Source organism: Leopardus geoffroyi, chromosome B3, assembly GCF_018350155.1.
Source record: "Leopardus geoffroyi isolate Oge1 chromosome B3, O.geoffroyi_Oge1_pat1.0, whole genome shotgun sequence".
NCBI classification, from domain to species: Eukaryota; Metazoa; Chordata; class Mammalia; order Carnivora; family Felidae; genus Leopardus; species Leopardus geoffroyi.
Window position 1 is genome coordinate 113,035,460 of NC_059337.1, and position 19,644 is coordinate 113,055,103.

Consider the following 19,644-nt stretch of genomic DNA (forward strand, 5'->3'; position numbering starts at 1 on the left):
ATTCATCTCATGGGCCCAGGTGCCATGTCAAGCGTGCATGCTCGGATATCTGCTCACGAGTTCCAGTTAACTTCCCATTCTGAAAGGGGGTTTTTCTGATGGGGATTAACGTATTCTACTTTAATATACCCCTTCTATTCCCGGAGTAATTTCCATGTCCTATACAGGCATCCCTTTGATAGACCAATTTTCCATTGCCCTTCTGCCTAACCATATGACCAAGCTCCTGGACACTTCCTATGAGTTGGTAAAAACCCAAACATAGGGGCAAACACCATGCAGTTCAGCCCATCGAGCTGATTTGTTTTTACCTTCTTCAATCAGAGTGGCGGCCTTCCAAACAGGATGCTGTCCCTTCACCTTGGAATTGCCATCCATAAACCAAGCAGCTCTTTGTTGATCAGTAGAAAGCTGTTTATAGGGCACCGCCCAAGTGGCCCAAGTGGCCATAGGATCCAGCAGCTCCTCAGGTGGTTCCGAAGTCGGCCCTAGGTGAAAAGAGGCTACCTGCTCGTGAGTACCTCCTTGCATTCTCCTGGTAGCATGATCCTATATGCACCATTTCCATTTTATTATGGAACTCTCCTGGGCATTGCCTTCCCATTAGAGCATTTCTCTACTATTACCTAAAACATTATGGATATTTCAGGTTTCAAGATAATTTTATGTTCTTCAGTCATAGGGTAGTCTCAATTATAAATCCAATAGCAAGCCCCTCAAATGGAAATTTCCCCTCAAATGGAAATTTTCTGGTCCCAAATCCCAGCAGTTGTTTTTAGGTGGCATTCACAGGTTTCTGCTATAAACCTAGTTTGCACTCCACCAGGCCCCTGGACACTTCCTATCAGTTGGTAAAAACCCAAACATTGGGGCAAACATGCAGTTCAGCCCATCAAGCTGATTTGTTTTTCCCTTCTTCAATTAATAACCTGTGTTGACTCAGGCAATCTTACTTGTTCCCACTTGACATGTACAATCTATGTTAGTGGAAGAGTAGATTTATATGCTTTGTTTTACAGTACTAGGTAGGGGAAGAATTATCCAGTCAAACATAATATTCATCCCCATAATACATTCCAGTGAAGGAGACTGACCACTTCATATAAAGTTCACTGTTCAGACATTCTAATTTTCATCCCAACTTTCACCATAATTCCATCAACTGTTGTATCTCTGTATAATTCCAGTCTAACTGTATCCCCTCATTAGAACTTCAACAGGTGTTAGAATCACAGTACATGAGTAGTGCCATGACAAGGAATCCTAGAAAAGGATCTTCTCCCTCCCATGACCATTTTATCCATTTGTATGTATATGGCCTTGGATCTCTAGGCCTGGGTTGGACCAAGGGATTCAGACTCTTTGGTCTAGACTTTTATTGATTAGATTTGGGACCCTCACTTAAGGTGATTCAAGGTGAGGTTTCTTTTAGTTATCTATGCCTTCTAGCTTTTAAAATTCCTTCAAACTAGGGTAAATTTAGATTTGTTTAGGACCCTTTAATGTTGGGAGACCAGTGCTCCCCATCTGTCTGCTCAACCCATAATGGTGCTATATTAAGACCTTTCTTTTGCCTCCAACAGTGCTCACTTTATTCATCCATTTCTTAATAATCATTTAAGTATTTCTACCCTGACAGGACAAGTCCCCTGTGTCTCCCATTTCTCTTTTCCCCATTCTCTAATGAATAAATCTAACTTTATTACTATTTATTCCTTCAGCGTAACATTTTTCTTTGGAAGCAGCTCAGGGGCTAGCAGCTATATGTCAGATAAGCCAGAATCTAAGCTTGGTGCAACCTTAGGATCCACCCCTATGTTCTCCATTTTGTTTTTGTTAGTACAGATAACAATAGCCAAGAGATTGTATATTTACCTTGTTTCTCTATGCATCCAATACAACTCCTTAAAAGTTGCATCTTTCATTTCAAAATTCCATTGCTAACTTTTATCTCCAATAACTAATCATAGCACAGTTACAATTGCATACTGTGCATGATCCTGTGTTTATCCAGGCTCTAAAGATTCATCATCCCCACCCTCTTCCGTTCTCTTCCCAGATCATGCTTCATGATCACATGAGTCAGGATCTTTCTACTGAGTTTCATTTCTAACACCAACTGTAAGGAGTTTGGGCCAACTGCAAAAGTTAGCCAGCTATAAATGTGGAGCACTCCACGAGACTTCCCTCACTTCTGGCATCATAAAACTACCCTCAATTTTAATAATTCACTAGAAGCACTCACAGAACTCATTGAAAGCTACTAAACTCAAAGTTATGGTGTATTACAGGGAAAGAATACAGATTGAAATCAGCCAAGAGAAGTAGCATATAGGGCAAACTCTGAGAGGTTCCTCAAATGAGGAACTTCTGTTCATCCTCTCCCATGGAGTCAGGGATAGCATTACCTCTTCTTGGCCATAATATGAGACAGTACACACAGAATATCACTAAGTAGGCAAACTCACCTTTGTCTTTGATGTCCAGAGTTTTTACTGGGACTTGATCACTTATTACCCATATGGTTGACCTTTAGTCTTCCCAGAGGAAAAACTGTCTTTAGTCTCCAGGTTCTTCCAGAGGCCAAACTGACCCCATGTTTCCCTAAATCCTCATACTAATCCACATTATTAGATTGTCCAGTGGGCAGATCACCCAGGCAATCAGCGACATTCCTTTTAGGCAAGACCAGGAACTAGAGTTCACCTTCCAAAAGCTGAGAGTAAAGGCCAGACCTCTCGTTAGTCAAGGTTAAATTCTTTGCCATATAATCTTTATCTCTAGGGTGATTGAATCATACAAAGAGAAGTCAAAAGATTAGGCACCCTTACAGATATTCCCATAACCCTCTGTAAATTTTAAGATATTTCTTTATATCTTAGATTTTAAGGTAAGTTATTTTAAAAGAGAAAAACCTCTGCCCAGATACATTCCCCAGACATATCTGGCCCTATGTTCTGGTTTTAAAGTTCTACCTATTCTCTTTTGGTGATACATTACAGGTAACAGTGGACACTTGAGCAGGAGACTATAGTGATTTTTATGCAGTGCTCTGTACAAACTCATATCTATTTTTGCATATTGCACGATGTTGCCTAGCTGTATTTTATGATGGTAGTCAGAACTTTAGCTCTCCAAATAAATTAAGTCAGTCCTCAATTGGTTTGTTAATTCTAGTACTCTGCTCTAACTAGAAAGGTGAAAACTGTTTCCTGCCTTTCTCATAATGCCTCTTTAAGACCCAAAGTTGTATAGAAATTTTACTTTAAGAAAAATGTACTCTAGGCTTATACATTACTGTAGTTCTACAGCTTACAGAGAATACTTTAATATATACAGTGTTTACTTCATATTTCATATTACAAAGACAGTACCTTAAATATGATTTATTCTTAAGACTGACAGAAAGAAATATAGATCCAAAATCACAAATAAATGTGATTTCTACCATTTTATATGCCTGTAAAGGTGTTTTATCTTCATTTTTTTTCTTCCTCTTGTATACAGGAATGCTTTCAGTTTATACTGCCAGCTCTACCTCATGCCATTGACCTTTTACGTGATGCCATTGTAAAAGTAAAGGAAGTGCATGATGAACTTGAAGATTTACCTTCCCCACCACCTCCTCTTTCCCCTCCTCCCACAACTAGCCCCCATAAGCAGACAGAAGACAAAGGGGTTCAATGTGAGGAAGAGGAAGAAGAGAAGAAAGACAGTGGTGTTGCTTCAACAGAGGATAGTTCTTCATCACATATAACTGCAGCAGCCATTGCTGCCAAGGTAAGCCCGCTGACAAAGACCCAAAGATCTAAAGGAACCACAGGTAAATGTACTGATTTCATCCCTCTTTCCGTCCCATTTTTTTCGTAAGTTCAGTACATCTTCAAGGCATCCTTAAAAAAGAACTAAGGTATTTATGACACTTCACAGCTATGTTCCCTCCATAATGTAGATGGACTCGTTGAAAGCACTGAAGTTTGTTCTCAGTTTTGAGGCATTAAAAATATTGCTGTTACCTATTGAAGTATAGCTGTAATGATAAACAATGTGACATTTTAAGAACTCTCCAGAAATATCATTTTTGTGATCATATTAAATATATAATATTTTTATATTTAAAACATCAAATATTCACAAATTCATAAAGGAGCAGCAAACTGAAGGTAAGAGACCTTAGATAATTTTAAAATTAGTTGAGAAAGCTTAATAAAGATTTTTTTAAAGACAGAGTTTTTCAACAATTAACACTTATTTAAATATTTCTTGACCCAAATTACCCAAGTACTATAGAGAGGAAATAAGATACAATGTATTTGCATTTTTTATTTAATAAAGTAATATTATTAGAATAGTACCAAAGTATTACAGATTCTTTATGGGCAATTCTGGTAGTAAATAGAGTACCATGTGGTACTTGCATAAATTTAGTCACCTTAGTCATAGAACATCATCTACATTATTATTCATATTTAGTATAATCCACCCAATATGCTTTAAAATCTTCAGAAAGTAACATATCACTTCTGAGAATAATGATTGTTCATTGAGAGCATAAAGATTAAAAACCTAGTCTTACTATATGAAGTAATTCCTAAAGTTTCAAGAGTCATCCAGGTATTTTGGTTATGAACATAACTTGGGGGGATTTTTGACAACACATAAATTGTAAAGGATCGTAGAGATCTTTTTAAGGTGTCCTTTTACACCAGTAAGTGGTTCTTTCACTGAAGACCAAATGATTTTGTCTCCACATCTATTCAGTGGTCCATTAAGTCTTTACTTAAGACTAGTAAGTAGTTATGTTGTATGTGATTTTTGCTTTGTTTTGTTTCATTTTGTTTTTATGAAGCTGATTAAATAGGTACATTTTTAAATCATTGTATCTTCTCTTTTACTCTTAATTAAAAGAGTAAAAAGTGCCATCAATTTCCATCTTAAGAAAAAGCTTACAACATTTGAAGTCTAAGCTGATATTGTCATTCTACATTTGAGAATTTTTGGCATTTCATTGTTTCATTTGTTTTCACCTTTTCCTTTCCAGTCATTTTGCTTGTATAGTTTCATGTTTTCCTGTCACTGTACTCATAGTTGTTATGTGTTGTGCATTAGAAGCATCCATTCTACACCAGTCCAGCTGTTATCATGGCACACGGTGAGCAGCCCATTCCTGGTCTCATCAATTATTCCCATCATGCAACAGACAGTACAGATGAACGGGTAAGACAATAGGCTTTTGCGTTAATGATTTTGCAAGCATACAGCCTACCTCCTATCCTTGGAGATAGGTATAACATTTTATGGAAGATGTGTTTTATTCTGAAGGATCTTCAGCATACTTTTTTCTAAAAGTGTAAGTGCCACTGAGCATATTCCATCAAGGAATTTAATAGTTTCTCCTGTACCTAAAATACTCTAATATCATTAAGATTCTGTCATATGTGACAAAAAGCATTTATCACACAACCCCGAGAAATTCATTGCTCAGAAATTATTATTTTCCTTTAGTAATTTTATCAAATACCTTTAAATAAATTACCTGGCTCAATTAAGATAAGCCATTAAAAGGATCAATTTAAGTCTTAAAAATCCAAACAAATTGGTCAAACTAATATTTAATTAACCTCGCTTTTTGCCTCATGATTTTTCTCCTGGTTTTCTTTTCCTTCATTATGTTGTCATTATTACCATTTAGAGATTTGAGTCTTGATACAATTTCTGAGATTACTAATCTTCAAATAAAAGCTTAGAAGGATACATTATCACTTGTTTTAGTCACTGTCTATATGATAGTTTGTAAAAACTCCAGGCCAGAAAAGATTAAACTGTTAAGTATAGCTAACTATAAAAAAAAAAAAAAAAAAATTTAAAAAAAACCTTAAAAATTTTTTTAAAAATAAATAAATACAGTATAACTAAACAGTAATAATTTAGACCATGGATGTCAAAAAAATCTATCTCAGTCACTAATATGGATATAAAATGAGAGGGGGAAAAAACGAAGAAAATAAAAAGTAATAAAGTGAAATTTGGCTTAAAATCCTTAGGGAGATCCAATTAAAAATGGACAGAAGACATGAACAGACATTTATGGAACATTATTCAGCCATGAAAAAGAATGATATCTTGCCATTTGCAGTGACGTGGATGGAGCTATGAAGTATAATCCTGAGTGAAATAAGTCAGAGAAAGACAAATACCATATGATTTCACTCTCATGTGAAATTCAGGAAACAAAACAAATGAACAAAAGAAAAAATAGAATTCTGTTGGCATTCGGGATTTACCTGTGGTTGTGACAAAAAGATACCTGTGGGCTTAAGCAAGTGCTTGAAAGTGTACTCCTCCAGCAGTGTGGTTTATCTGGTCCTATTAGTTGAATTCATTGGGCATATTGGTGGATGATCTCTCAAACTGTTAAAGAAGGGGCCTCCGGGTGGCTTAGTCGGTTAAGCGTCCGACTTCAGCTCAGGTCATGATTTTGCAGTTCATGAGTTCAAGCCCCACATTGGGCTCCGTGCTGACAGCTGGGAGCCTGGAGCCTCCTTTGGATTCTGTGTCTCCCTCTCTCTCTGCCCCTCCCGGCTCATGCTCTGTCTCTCTCTCAAAAATGAATAAACATTTTTAAAAACAATTTTTAATTTAAAACTTTTTAAAAAATATTTATTCTTGAGAGATAGAGAGAGACAGAGCATGAGCAAGGGAGGGGCAAAAAGAGAGAGACACACAAAATCTGAAGCAGGCTCCAGGCTCCGAGCTGTCAGCACAGAGTCTGATGCAGGGCTGGAACCCATGGACCTCCAGATCATGACCTGAGCCGTGGTTGGACACCTAACCAACTGAGCAACCTAGGCTTCCCTTAATTTAAAACCGTCAATGAATAATTTTTAAAGTTAAAATCATAACTTTATTACAAATACTAAATGAATACATATCAATGGTGTTATTTCATTAATTAATTATTGAAGGAACCAGAAAGGTATTACAACTGGTTCACAGAAAAACTCAAAGGACACAAATATGTAAACGTTAAGAACTAAATGAATGGAAACGAAATTTACAAATAGATGCAACACTTTAGTTGTTATCTGCAAAGCAGCCCATTGCACTTCTCTTGTATAAAAGAATCATTTGGACAAAAACCAGTTACATTACTATTTTCTGCAAGTTTGAGTTGTAAGGTAGCTGAAAGACTGGACAGTGAACATAATCCAGAATGGTCCACTACACAGGACTCCTAATATTTTTGTCCATTTTAAAGTCTTTCACAATTTTTCTTGACCTGTGAAAGGAATACAAAGATGCATGGATGTTTACAAAAGAAAATAAAATTTTTACTCAAGATGTCCATGGATCTAATGTGCTTCTTTAAAAATGACTGTTGATTTTCTCAAGATTTCAATTAAAAACACCAACAAGTGCTTATAACACTGCTCTTGTTTGTAAAGGGGTGACTTGTTAGGATGCCAATTGTTTTTTTCTAGCATTGACCTTTGAGTAATATTGTGACCCAATTATGTATCTATGTGTTAGGAATAAGTAATGATTATTTGGGTTAATGTATGTTTTTATAAGTTTTACATTAAGCTAACTATTATTATCATAAAATAAGTAGAAAGCTATATTAAAATAAACTACAAAGACCTTTTTCATATTTGGGAAGCAATATGCATTGTGCTTTATGAAACAGCATGAATTTTGGCATCATATATTTTCAGATCCATCAGTTAGTAGCTCTATGACATTGGGTGTAGTGCTTCTCCTTTCTAAGCCCCAGTCTTCTCTAAAATAGGAAGAACAATGATATTAACATCATGATTACTTAATGACTAAGTTGTGAATATTCAAATAGGAAAATGGATATAAAAGCACTTAATTCAGTGTCTGAATAAAAGTAAGCATTCATTATTTTAGGGAGTCAACCACCTCACTGATACCAACGCAGCTTTCAGATGCTACTTACACATTTCTCTCTTCATACCTCCTCTTTCCTTTGCCCAGTTGAACAATCCTTTCTTTTTCCTTCTTATTCTACCTTTAGATATCATTTAAGGCCTAATAAGTGGTTCTTATATATTTTTTTTTAATTTTTTTTTCAACGTTTATTTATTTTTGGGACAGAGAGAGACAGAGCATGAACGGGGGAGGGGCAGAGAGAGAGGGAGACACAGAATCAGAAACAGGCTCCAGGCTCTGAGCCATCAGCCCCGAGCCCGACGCGGGGCTCGAACTCACGGACCGCGAGATCGTGACCTGGCTGAAGTCGGACGCTTAACCGACTGCGCCACCCAGGCGCCCCAGTGGTTCTTATATTTTTATAGGTGGTGACCTCCTTTGGAAATGTGATTACTGTGGCCTCCCCTCTCCAAGGGGCTATGCACACAAATGCTGAGCTTAGTTGCAAGGCCTATCCCTTAGATTAAGTATTCTTGTGCCACAACAAACAACAGGTGTTGGTGAGGGTGTGGAAAAAGGGGAACCCTCCTGCACTGTTGGTGAGAGTGTGAACTAGTACAGCTACTCTGGAAAACAGTATGGAGGTTCCTCAAAAAGTTAAAAATAGAACTACCCTACAATCCAGCAGTCTCACTACTCGGTATTTACCCAAAGATATAAAACTGCTGATTTGAAGGGATACATTCACTCCAATGTTTATGGCAGCATTATCTACAATAGCCACACTATGGAAACAGCTGAAATGTCCAATGACTGATGAATGGATAAAGTCGATGTGATATGTATGTGTGTATATATATTATGTGAAGCAAAACAAGTCAGAAAAAGACAAGTTTCATATGATTTCACTTGTAGAATTTAAGAAACAAAACAAACAAGCAAAGGGGAGGAAAAAGAAAGATGCAAACCAAGAACAGGCTCTTAAAACTATAGAGAACAAACTGATGGTTACAGAGGGGATGTGAGTGGAGCAATGGGTTACATAGGTGAGGGGATGAAGGAGTGCATTTGTGATGAACACCAATTGCTATATGGAACTGTTGAATCACTGTCTTGTACACCTGAAATTAATATTACACCGTATGTTAACTAATGAATTTAAATAAAAACTTAATAAAAATAAATAAAAATTCTAAAAAATTCTTGTGCCAGCTAAAGTCCAGCCTCCTCCCTAAAGCTTTTCATAGATCTAATCTATATTTATCTTTCCTTTCCTTTTGTATTACGTTCACTCACCAAATATTTATCTCGACACTAATATGCATATATCACTTGTTGGATTTTGTGAGTTTTTAAATGATTGTATATGGTTTGGGCCCTGCCCTTGAGGAACTCACAGTATAGTACAAGAGAATATATTCTTAAATGAACTAGTTTTATAAGTATATCATAACTGTTTAGTGTTCTCATCAGGAACAAAACTAGTCCAAATTTTATTCTAGAAAATTCTATGAGATTTATCAGTGGCTATTTTGAAACTACTTGGCATGATGAATTCCCAGAGAACAATCTGGTCTAATCCACCATCATCTTTCATCTCAAGTTATTTCAGTGGCTAGTCTCATCAGTTCCACCTTTGCCTCTCTTCAGTTTACTCTTCCTCTCAAAGCCAAGTCCACTTTTTAAAGCATGAAGTAAATCATGTCACTTTTCTACTGGTAACTTTCAATGGATTCTTGTTCCATACAGAATAAAACTAAAACTCCTTGACTTGTTCTGCTAGATTCTACTTGATCTGGCTCTCTCCAACTTTTCTAGGCCTTTCTCTTAGCATTCTTCTCCCTTTCCTCTTTGCTCACTAAGCTTCATCAAGCTTTTTCTTGCCTTGGGGAATGTTCTGTCCCCACTACCTAAAACGTTCTTAACCCCACTCTTTGCCTGGCTGACTTCTATTTATTCTTTATGTTTCATTGTAAGTATCTCTTTCTCATAGAAAGACCTGATCTGCCTCCTCCAGTCTAAATTATTCTTACAGTTACTTTCTCTTATAGCATCTAATACTTTTCCTTTATAGCACTTACCACAGTTTACAATTGTGTACTTATTCATGTGTTTGATACCTATATATGTAGTCTGTAAGGTCCATAAGGACAAGTATCACATCTCTTAGTTTATATGATTGATCTATACAACATACAGCACAGCTTGGAACATATTATACACTGTGTAAATATTTGTTAAATATGTTCCATGAGACTATCCATTAACTAAGTTTACAAGACAGATATAAAAAAACAAGATATAGTTATCAATGCTCATGATGTGTAAGGACTCTTCCATGAAACATAATCAGTATATTCTTTCCCTGTAGTAAGCCAATATATTAAGTGACTATAGTAATGATGATGAGATAACTTTTTAAAAATTATTTTAATGCTTATTTTTTAAGAGAGAAAGATAGAGGTTGAGCAGGGGAGGGGCAGAGAGAGAGGTAGACACAGAATCCGAAGCAGGCTCCAGGCTCTGAGCTGTCGGCACAGAGCCTGATGCGGGGCTTGAACTCACGAACTGTGAGTGAGATCATGACCTGAGCTGACATCAGACACTTAACCAACTGAGCCATCCAGGCGCCTCAAGAAGGTAACTTTTTAATGCTAACTATGTAGCAGATAGTATTTTAAGTGGTTTATATAAACTATCAGAAATTGATACTTAAATGCAGGTATCAGCAAGATAATACTTTTTATTTTCTTAGAACACAAGTCCATATGGCAAAACAAATTTTCATACAGACTCTGATTAATACCATTGAGAACAACAAAAATTCTGAATAATTTCAAACAACATGAGAATAATTTTAATAAGTATAAATAGTCCTTATAAAGAAATAAAATCATGAAGATTTAAAATTTTACATTTATAAAAAAATATGTTATAGTTGACCTCATGTTCACTAGACAAAATCATAAAGTGTGGCTTTTCTTTGTAAATATGAATCATAATTCTTTTGTATTTTTTGTCATTAATTTTAATCTAAATGCAGGTCCTCACATTTATTCTTGTTAAATTTTGTTTTGCTACATGTATCTGATCAATCTAGCTGAAGAAGATCTTTTTTTAAATCGGTATCTGCCATATTACCTGTATTTTCTAGCTCTGTTACTGGCATATATGTTAAACATGCTTTCATTGAAGTTACTGATAGAACTTTTTTTAGGATAGGCGATTTTGCATGCTAACAGAAACCCTACTGGTTATTCGTATGTGTATATGTTAACCAGCTAACATATATGTCTCTTCTAGCCATCAAAACCCACTTTCTTTGTCTGTCTTGTCCACAGGAATTTTATGAATGACTTAAATGCCTTACTGAACAGGATACACTAATTTGATAGTTCTGTGCCTTAGTAAAATTTTTATAACACTTAATCATAGCCACTAAAATAACAGTATCAGAAGCTCTAGAAAGATACATGATATATATTTTCTGAAAATCTATTTTGTATTTATATGTAATCTATTTTTACTATAAATTCAGATCTTATATTGCATATTTGGATGTCTAGTTGGATTTTTAGAAAATACAACTTACCCAGAGCTCCTGGCTGGCTCAGGCACAGGAGCATGCAACCCTTGATCTCAGGGTTGTGAGTTTGAGCCCCATGTTGGGTACAGAGGTTACTAAAAGAATAAATAAAAACTTTAAAAACAAAAAAAAAAAAAAGAAAATACAGCCTACTTTGAAGGTCTTTAAACAGAAGTTACCAGGAAAGGGTACACATGATGGAGCTAACCACCAAGCTGGACAGTGACTCTAAAAACACTGCTACGGAGATTGACAAATTGTAGCTATGGAAGCTGTAACCCTTCATACATGCCTGCTTTGGGAAAAACTAGCTCCAATTATTATAAATTTGCTCACTGCCTACCCAAAATTAAATCCAAACATCTTCCTATTGATTAGTTTTCTAACTTTTCTGTAAATTTAAACATTTTTTCAGTACAAAATTTTAAGTGGTAAAAATAATGATTCAAGGGGCATTGTATACTCACTTATGAATTTCCTTGACATCAAAATACAAGTTTATGTGCTTATTCTATTAGTATTCTTACTGGCACTTCAAAAGACCACAGAGTTCAAAAAGAGAAGTGATACTTCGGTTACATGTTCTGAGTTTGATATTGTAACTCCATTTTTTCTTTTACAAGTATTCACCCAGTCAAATTAATAGACCAGAAAAACAACATAGATTCAAAGAATTATCACGGTTCCTTAAAAAAACTATGCGTTCTCATTACAATTTCCCTTAAAGGGGAAAATTCTGTTGTTTAATAATCGACATTCAAAATTACATAGCATACCTGCAAAAGGTTTGGGATCAACTGGGACTAATTGTTTCCTCCATGCTCTCAGTTGCATAAGACAGTAAGAATACAGATTACTCTCTAAAAGTGAAGGAATGTTATTTCCTTTGGAAGTGATTTGGCATTTCTTTTTCTCATTTGTGCTGACTTAACCCACTATAAATTCTGCTTACTTTAGGTGGATCCTCACTACTCCTTGGCAAGCCTTGGGTTCATCTCTTATTGACTCCTTCATACACATTGATGAATTGCAATTTTCAGAGCTTAACCTTTTTTCACCTCCTCCTTTTCCCCATTCTCTTCTCTTGCTTCTTGTTTTATTAAAATAAAGACCAAGGCTAAACATCTGTCCCTCTGCTTAAATTATTTTTTCTGAGTTAATTCTTCATTCTATTCCTTCTGTCTCAAAGAGAGCTTATAATTCTTAAAAGTTAGTGGCTGCTTCTACTTCTTTATTATTAAGGAAATAATTATTAAGTATCAAGACATTATTAAGTATGCAAGACATTGTGTTCATTCTTTTACTTCTCCCTAACTGTTGACTGTGTAGACCAGGTCTTAATTTTGAAATAATCCCTTTCGTGGATTTTATTAGTAAAAAATCTATAATTGTACAAGTAATACATGAATACATTCTTATTAAAAATGAAAAATGAAAAAATAAAAAACAGATGATTAACACCCATTTGAACTATCCCCTCATCTTTTTATTTGCTTTCACGCTGCCCCAGAAGTAATCACTTTTTTTAAAAATCAGAGGGTTACCTTTCAAAACTTTTTTATACTTTTCTATACATAGTAAATACAATCCTAGTAGTTTCTAAGTGGTGTGTGTGTGTGTGTGTGTGTGTGTGTGTGTGTGTTAAATTAAGAAAGGAAGAGAGAAACTTGACAAACTGCTTCTAAAATACATATAGAATAAATGCAAAGGCCAAAAATAACCAAGATACTCTTGAATAAGGAAAAGAACCAAGTGGAAAGTCCTGCCTTATTAATATCAAGATTTAAAATGATGTAATTAAAGTACTGCATCATTGGTGTAAAATTTAACAGACCATTGGAACAGAATTTAAGCCCCCCCAAACACCAACACACATATGGGCACATATGATAGTTTGTACTACATACTAGTGGAAAAAGTCTTTTTTCAATAGATGATGCTGCCACAATAGGCTGTCCGTGTCAAAAAAAAAAAAAAAAAATGTTGTTCACCTATCTCATAAAGTATACAAAAATCAATTCTAAGATTACTGGAGACCTAAATATGAAAGGCAAAACTATAAAACTTGTAGAATGTTATAGGACAACACTTTTTTATGCTGGATTAGGGAAGGATTCCTTTTAAAAATACTTGAAATAAAATTCACATAACATAAAATTCACCATTTTGACCATTTGAAAGTGTATAGTTCACTGGCTTTTAGTACATTCACGTGTTGTGCAACCATCAGGTCTATTTAATTCCAGGATATTTTATCACTTCCCCCCCCATAAACCCCATACCAATTAAGCAGTCACTCCCCATAACTTCTTTCCCCACCTCTGGCAACTACTAATTTGCTTTCTGTCTCTATGGGTTTGACTACTCTGGACATTACATACAAACGGAATCATATAACATGTGGCTTTTTATGTCTGGCTGGTTTTGCTTAACATCATGTTTTCAACGTTCATCTATGTTGTTGCATATATCAGCACTCCTTTTTATGGCTGCACAATATTCCATTATGTAGATACACTACATGTTATTTAGCCATTGATCAATTGATGGACATTTGGGTTGGTTCCACCTTTTGGTTATTAAAATAATGTTGGTATGAACATATGTGTACAAGTTTTTGTTTGAACACCACTTTTCAATTCTCTTGCATGTACACCTAGGAATAGAATTGTTGAGTCATGCGATAATTCTGTTTAACTTTTTGAGGAACCACACAAACTGTTGTCTACTGAGATCTATCATTTTACATACCCAGCAGTGGTGGTTGAGGTTTCTAGTTGTTCTACATGCTCAACAACGTTTGTTATTTTCCTTAAAGAAAAAAATATATATATATAGCCATTGAGTGGGTGTGAAGTGGTATTTCATTGTGGTTTTGATTTGCATTTCTCTAATGACTAATGATGATGAGCACCTTTTATTGTTGTTTATTGGCCATTTGTATATCTTTTTAGAAGACTGGTCTATTCAAGTCTTTTGCCTCTTTTAAAAACTGAGGTTGTTTTTAGAGACATCTGGGTGGCTCAGTCCATTAAGCTTCTGACTCCATGATCCGCGGTTTGTGTGTTTGAACCCCCCCGTGGGGCTCTGCGCTGATGGTGTGGATCCTGCTTGGGATTCTGTCTTTCCCTCTCTCTGCCCCTCCCTGTTCATGCTCTCTGTCTCAAAATAAATAAATAAAAACTAAAAAAATGAGGTTGTTTTTAAATGGATTGTCTTCTGTTGTTGAGTTGTAAGTGTTCTTTACATATTTTGGGTACTAGACCATTAGCAGATAGATCATTTGCAAATGTTTCCTCCCATTCTATAGATCATCTTTTCTACTTTTGTCAGTAATGCCCTTTTATACAAAGAAGTTTTTAATTTTGATGAAATCTTTTGTAAATTTTCTTTGTTTCCAATACTTTTGATAGCATATCTAAGAATCTATTACCAAATGCAAGGTAATGAATACTTATTCCTATGTTTTCTTCTAAGCAGGTTTGTCATTTTAGCTCTTGTATTTAGGGCTTTCATTGATTTTGAAATAATTTTTGTATGTGGTATGAGATAAGGATCCAACTTCATTTTTTTGAATGTGGATATCCAGTTGTTCTGACAAAATTTATTGAAAAAAAAAACTATTCTTTCTACTAACCTTAAATGTAACAGGGTTTATTTCTGAACTCTCAATTCTATGCCATTGATTTATATGTTTATCCTTATGCCAGGATTACACTGTTTTGAATACTGTACCTTTTAAGTAAGTTTTCAAATGAGAAAGTGTGCATCCTCCAACTTTCTTTTTCAAGATTATTTTGGCTACAGGGAGACCTTAAGTTTCCATATGAATTTTGAGATGGGTTTTTCTATTTTTGAAAAAAAAAAATCTGTTGGGATTTTGTAGGGTTCACATTGAATCTGGGGATCCCTTAAGGTAATATTGCCATGTTTACAATATACCTCTTTCCATTTCTTTGTCTTTTTTTTTGTAATTTTCAGTGTATAAGTCCTGCACCTCCTTAATTAAATTTATTCCTTAAATTTTTATTCCCTTTGATGCTATTGTAAATGAGATTCTTTTATTGAAATTTTAAAAAATTTTTTCAGTGTTAGTGTACAAAAATACAACCAATTTTTGTGAGTTCCTCGTGTATCCTGCAACTTTGCTGAATTTATTGGCTCTAATAGTTCTTTTTGTGGGTTAAAGGATTTTGTGTGTATAACATTATGCCCTCTATGAAGAAGTTTTATTTCTTCTTCCCAATTTGGATAGCTTTTATTTCTTTTCTTGTCTAATTTCCCTGGCTAGAACTTCCAGTACAATGTTGAAAAGAAGTAGTGAATGAAGACATCCTTCATCTTGATCTTAGGAGGAAGCTTTCAGTCTTTTATCTAAAAGTAGGATATTAACTATGGGTTTTTCATAGATGCCCTTTATCAGGTTGGGGAAGTTGCCTTCTATTTATATCTATTTTTCTGAATGTTTTTATCATGAAAGGGTGTTCAGTTTTGTCAAATGTTTTCTCTACATCAATTGAGATTATCTTGTGGATTTTTTTTCTTATTCTATTAATGTGTTGTAGTATACTGATTATATTTCTAATGTTGAACCACACTTGCACTTATGGAATAAATCCCACTTGGTCATGGTATGTAATCATTTTAATATGCTGTTGGATTCAGTTTCTAGTGTCTTATTTAAGAGTTTGCATCTATATTCATAAAGAATATTGGTCTATAGTATTATTTTCCTGTGATGTCTTCATTTGTCTTTGATATCAAGGTAATTGTGGCCCTGTGAAATGATTTGAGAAGTGTTTCCTCCTCTTCAGTTTTGTGGAAGAGTTTGTAAAGAATTTGTGTTAATTAGTTTTTAAACATTTGATAAAACTCTTTAGTAAGGCCATCTGGCCCTGAGTTTTTCCTTATTGGAAGTTTTTTTTTATTATTAACTCATACTTGTTGTATGTCTACTCCAGATTTTCTACTTCTTGTATCAGTTTTCATAATTTCTATGTTTCTAAGAATTTTTTCATTTCATCTGGGTTATCTAATTGTTGGCATACAATTATTTATAGTATTATAATTCTTTTTATTTCCTTGTGATTAATAGTAATGTCCCCACATTCATTCCTGCTTTTAGTAATATGAATTTTCTTTTTTTTTTCTCAGTCTAGATTAAAATTTGTCAATTCTGCTGTTCTTTCCAAAGAACGAACTTTGGTTTTGTTGATTATTTCACTGTCTTTTTGTTCTCTATTTTATTTATCTTTACTATACTTATTATTAGTTCTTCTCTTTGCTTTAGGTTTAGTTTGCTCTCTTTTTAGTTCTTTAAGGTGTAAGGTTAGAGTATTGATTTGAAATCTTTATTTTTAAAGTAGATGTTTGCAACTATAAATTTCTCTCTGAGCACTACTGTTGCTGTACTCGTAAGTTTTGGTATGTTGTGTCTTCATTTTCATTTATGTGAAAATATTGTAATTTCCTTTGTGATTTTTTCCTCAACTCATAGTTAAGAATGTGTTTAAATTGGGGGCACCTGGGTGGCTCAGTTGGTTAAGCATCCCTCTCTTGGTTTCTGCTCAGGTCATGATCTCTCAGTTTGTAAGTTCGAGCACCCCATCAGGCTCTGTGCTGACAGTGCCGAGCCTGCTTGGGATTCTCTGTCTCTCTCTCTCCTCCTCTCCCCCTCTCCCCCCACCTGTCTCCCTCTCCCCCCACCCCACTCTCTCCTCCCACCCTACTCTCTCCCCCTCCCCCTCTTATGCACAGTCGCCCACTCCCTCTCAAAATAAATAAACTTAAAAAAAGAATGTTTAATTTCCACATATTTGTAAATTTCCCAATTTATTTCTATATTGGTTTCTACTTACTTTTCATTATGGTTAGAGAAGATACATTGTATGATTTCAGTATTTAGTGAGACATATTTTGTGGCTTAACATTTAGTCTACTTGGAAAATGTTCCTTGTTCACTTGAGAAAAAATGTGTATTTTACTGTTATCAGGTAGATTTTTTCCTCTGTATTGTTGCTGATTTATAACATTGGTCAAATCTTCTGTTTTACTTGTTGCATCTTCTGATGAGTTGTTCTAACCATTTATTGAAAGTGGAACATTGAAGTCTCTCAGTATTATTGTTAAACTTTTTCGCCAATACTGTTAGTTTTTGCTTCATATACTTTGGGGCTCTCCTTAGGTGTGGATATGTTTATAATTCTTATATTTTATGATGGATTGACCTTTTTTATCATTATTCACGTTTTTGTCCCTTGTAACAGTTTTTATCTTAAAGTCCATTTTGTCTGATATTATTATAGCCATTCTAGCTGTCTTCTTTTTCTTTTTTTTTTTCATTCTAGCTCTCTGTTGGTTACCATTTGCATAAGATAAATTTTCCCATTCTTTTACCTTCAACCTATTTGTGTCTTTGGATCTAAAATATGTACTGTACTTAGATAATGTTTTTTTAATCCATTCTGTTAGTCTCTACCTTTTATTTGGGTAGTTTAATCCACTTACATTTAACATAATTACTGATAAGGTAAGGTGTTTTTTTTTTTCCAGTTTGTTGTTTTCTATATATCTTATTATTTTTATGCCTCATTTTTTTCATTACTTCCTTCATTTTTGAATAATGGTATTTTCTAGGGGCACCTGGGTGGCTCAGTTGGTCAAGCGTCCAGCTTCAGCTCAGGTCATGATCTCACAGTTCATGAGTTCAATCCCCACATCAGGCTCTGTGCTGACAGCTCATAGTCTGGAGCCTGCTTCAGATTCTGTGTCTCCTTCTGTCTGCCTTTCCCTCGCTCTCTCTCTCTGTCTCTCTCTCTGTCTCTCTCTCTCTCTGTCTCAAAAATAAACATTAAAAACAAGTTACTGGATATTTTCTAGTGTGTCATTTTGATTTTTCTCTCATTTTTTTGGCAAATATTCTTTTAGTTATCTTTTTAGTGGTTGCTCTGGGGGTTAAATTAACATCTTACTTTGTAACAGTCTAATTTGAATTAATACCAAATGAGCTTAAATATTATGCAAAAACTTTGTCCCATCTCCCTCACTTATGTTATTTTCACAATATACATATTTATACCTTGTGTGTACACCAACACAAATTTATAATTATTGTCTTATATAGTTTTATTTTTAAATGGTATTAGATTTACCAAAATATGTATTAATACTTTTATGTCTACCTTGTAGAGTACCAGTTTATTTATTTCTCCATGTGAATCCCAAGTTACTATCTAATGTACTTTCATTTCAGCCTGAAGGACTCCTTTTAGCATTTCTTGTAGGGAAGGTCTACTAGTATTGAACTCTGTTTTTGTTTATCTGAGAATATTTTGATTTCCTTTTCATTTCGAATTATATTTTTGCCAGATATAAAATTTCTGGTTGACCATTTTCTTTCAGCATTTTGAATATGTTAATTTGCTACCTATTGACCCTTATTGTTTTTGCTGAGAAATCAGCTGTTAATCTTTTGGGGGATCTCTCATATGAATTGCTTCTCTCTTGCTGCTTTCAAAATTCTTTATCTTTTACTTTCAACAATTTGTTATGTGTCTTGGTATAAATCTCTTTAACTTGGAATTGTTGAACGTCCTGGGTATATAGATTTGTGTCTTTCATCACATTTGGAAAGTTTTCAGTCATTACTTCCTCCAATATTTTCTCTGCCTCTTTCTCTCTTCTTCTGGGACTCCCATTACGCATATCATTGCTCTTTGTCATAATTATAGGTTTTGGTTTGTTGATTAAATTATTATTTATCGTGTGTGGTTACTGAAGTCTCTGTTCCATTAGCTTTTTGATCAGCTAGTGATTCAACAGAGATTTCCTTAAATGTCTGGGATAAATATATACTGAAAAAGAAAAATCTCTCATTCTTTGCATTTGGACTCTGTATATGTGTCAGGGCATGCCTTCAGCACTCAGCCAGTTTACAGTTTTGACTTAGCCTTCATTTCCTGCTTGTGCAGAGTCTGAAGTTTGACAAGAGGTGAAATATTAGGTGAAGTCTTCTGAGGATGTGGCCAACCCTGGGTATAAATATGACCTCTAGATTCCCAGGAATATGTGGGAGTTTTTCAAAGTCCTTATGCCTGAAAGCGTTTCATTACATTGCCTTTCCTCCCAAGTTTTTGTTAGTCTATTCTTTGTCCCAACTGTTATCC

The 19,644-nt window shown here is 34.8% G+C and overlaps 1 protein-coding gene across 23 annotated transcripts in view; it reads left to right on the forward strand.

Annotated features, from left to right (window-relative positions):
* GPHN (gephyrin) overlaps positions 1-19,644 on the forward strand; it is a 631,205-nt gene that overhangs the window by 391,086 nt on the left and 220,475 nt on the right. For 13 of the 23 annotated variants that reach the window (XM_045451302.1, XM_045451291.1, XM_045451285.1 and 10 more), the window contains 2 exons: positions 3,508-3,780; positions 5,110-5,217. In XM_045451302.1, coding sequence (XP_045307258.1) covers positions 3,508-3,780; positions 5,110-5,217 — 381 coding nt within the window. The remainder of the gene's footprint in view (positions 1-3,507; positions 3,781-5,109; positions 5,218-19,644) is intronic. The other 10 variants (XM_045451293.1, XM_045451295.1, XM_045451298.1 and 7 more) reach the window with 1 other exon arrangement.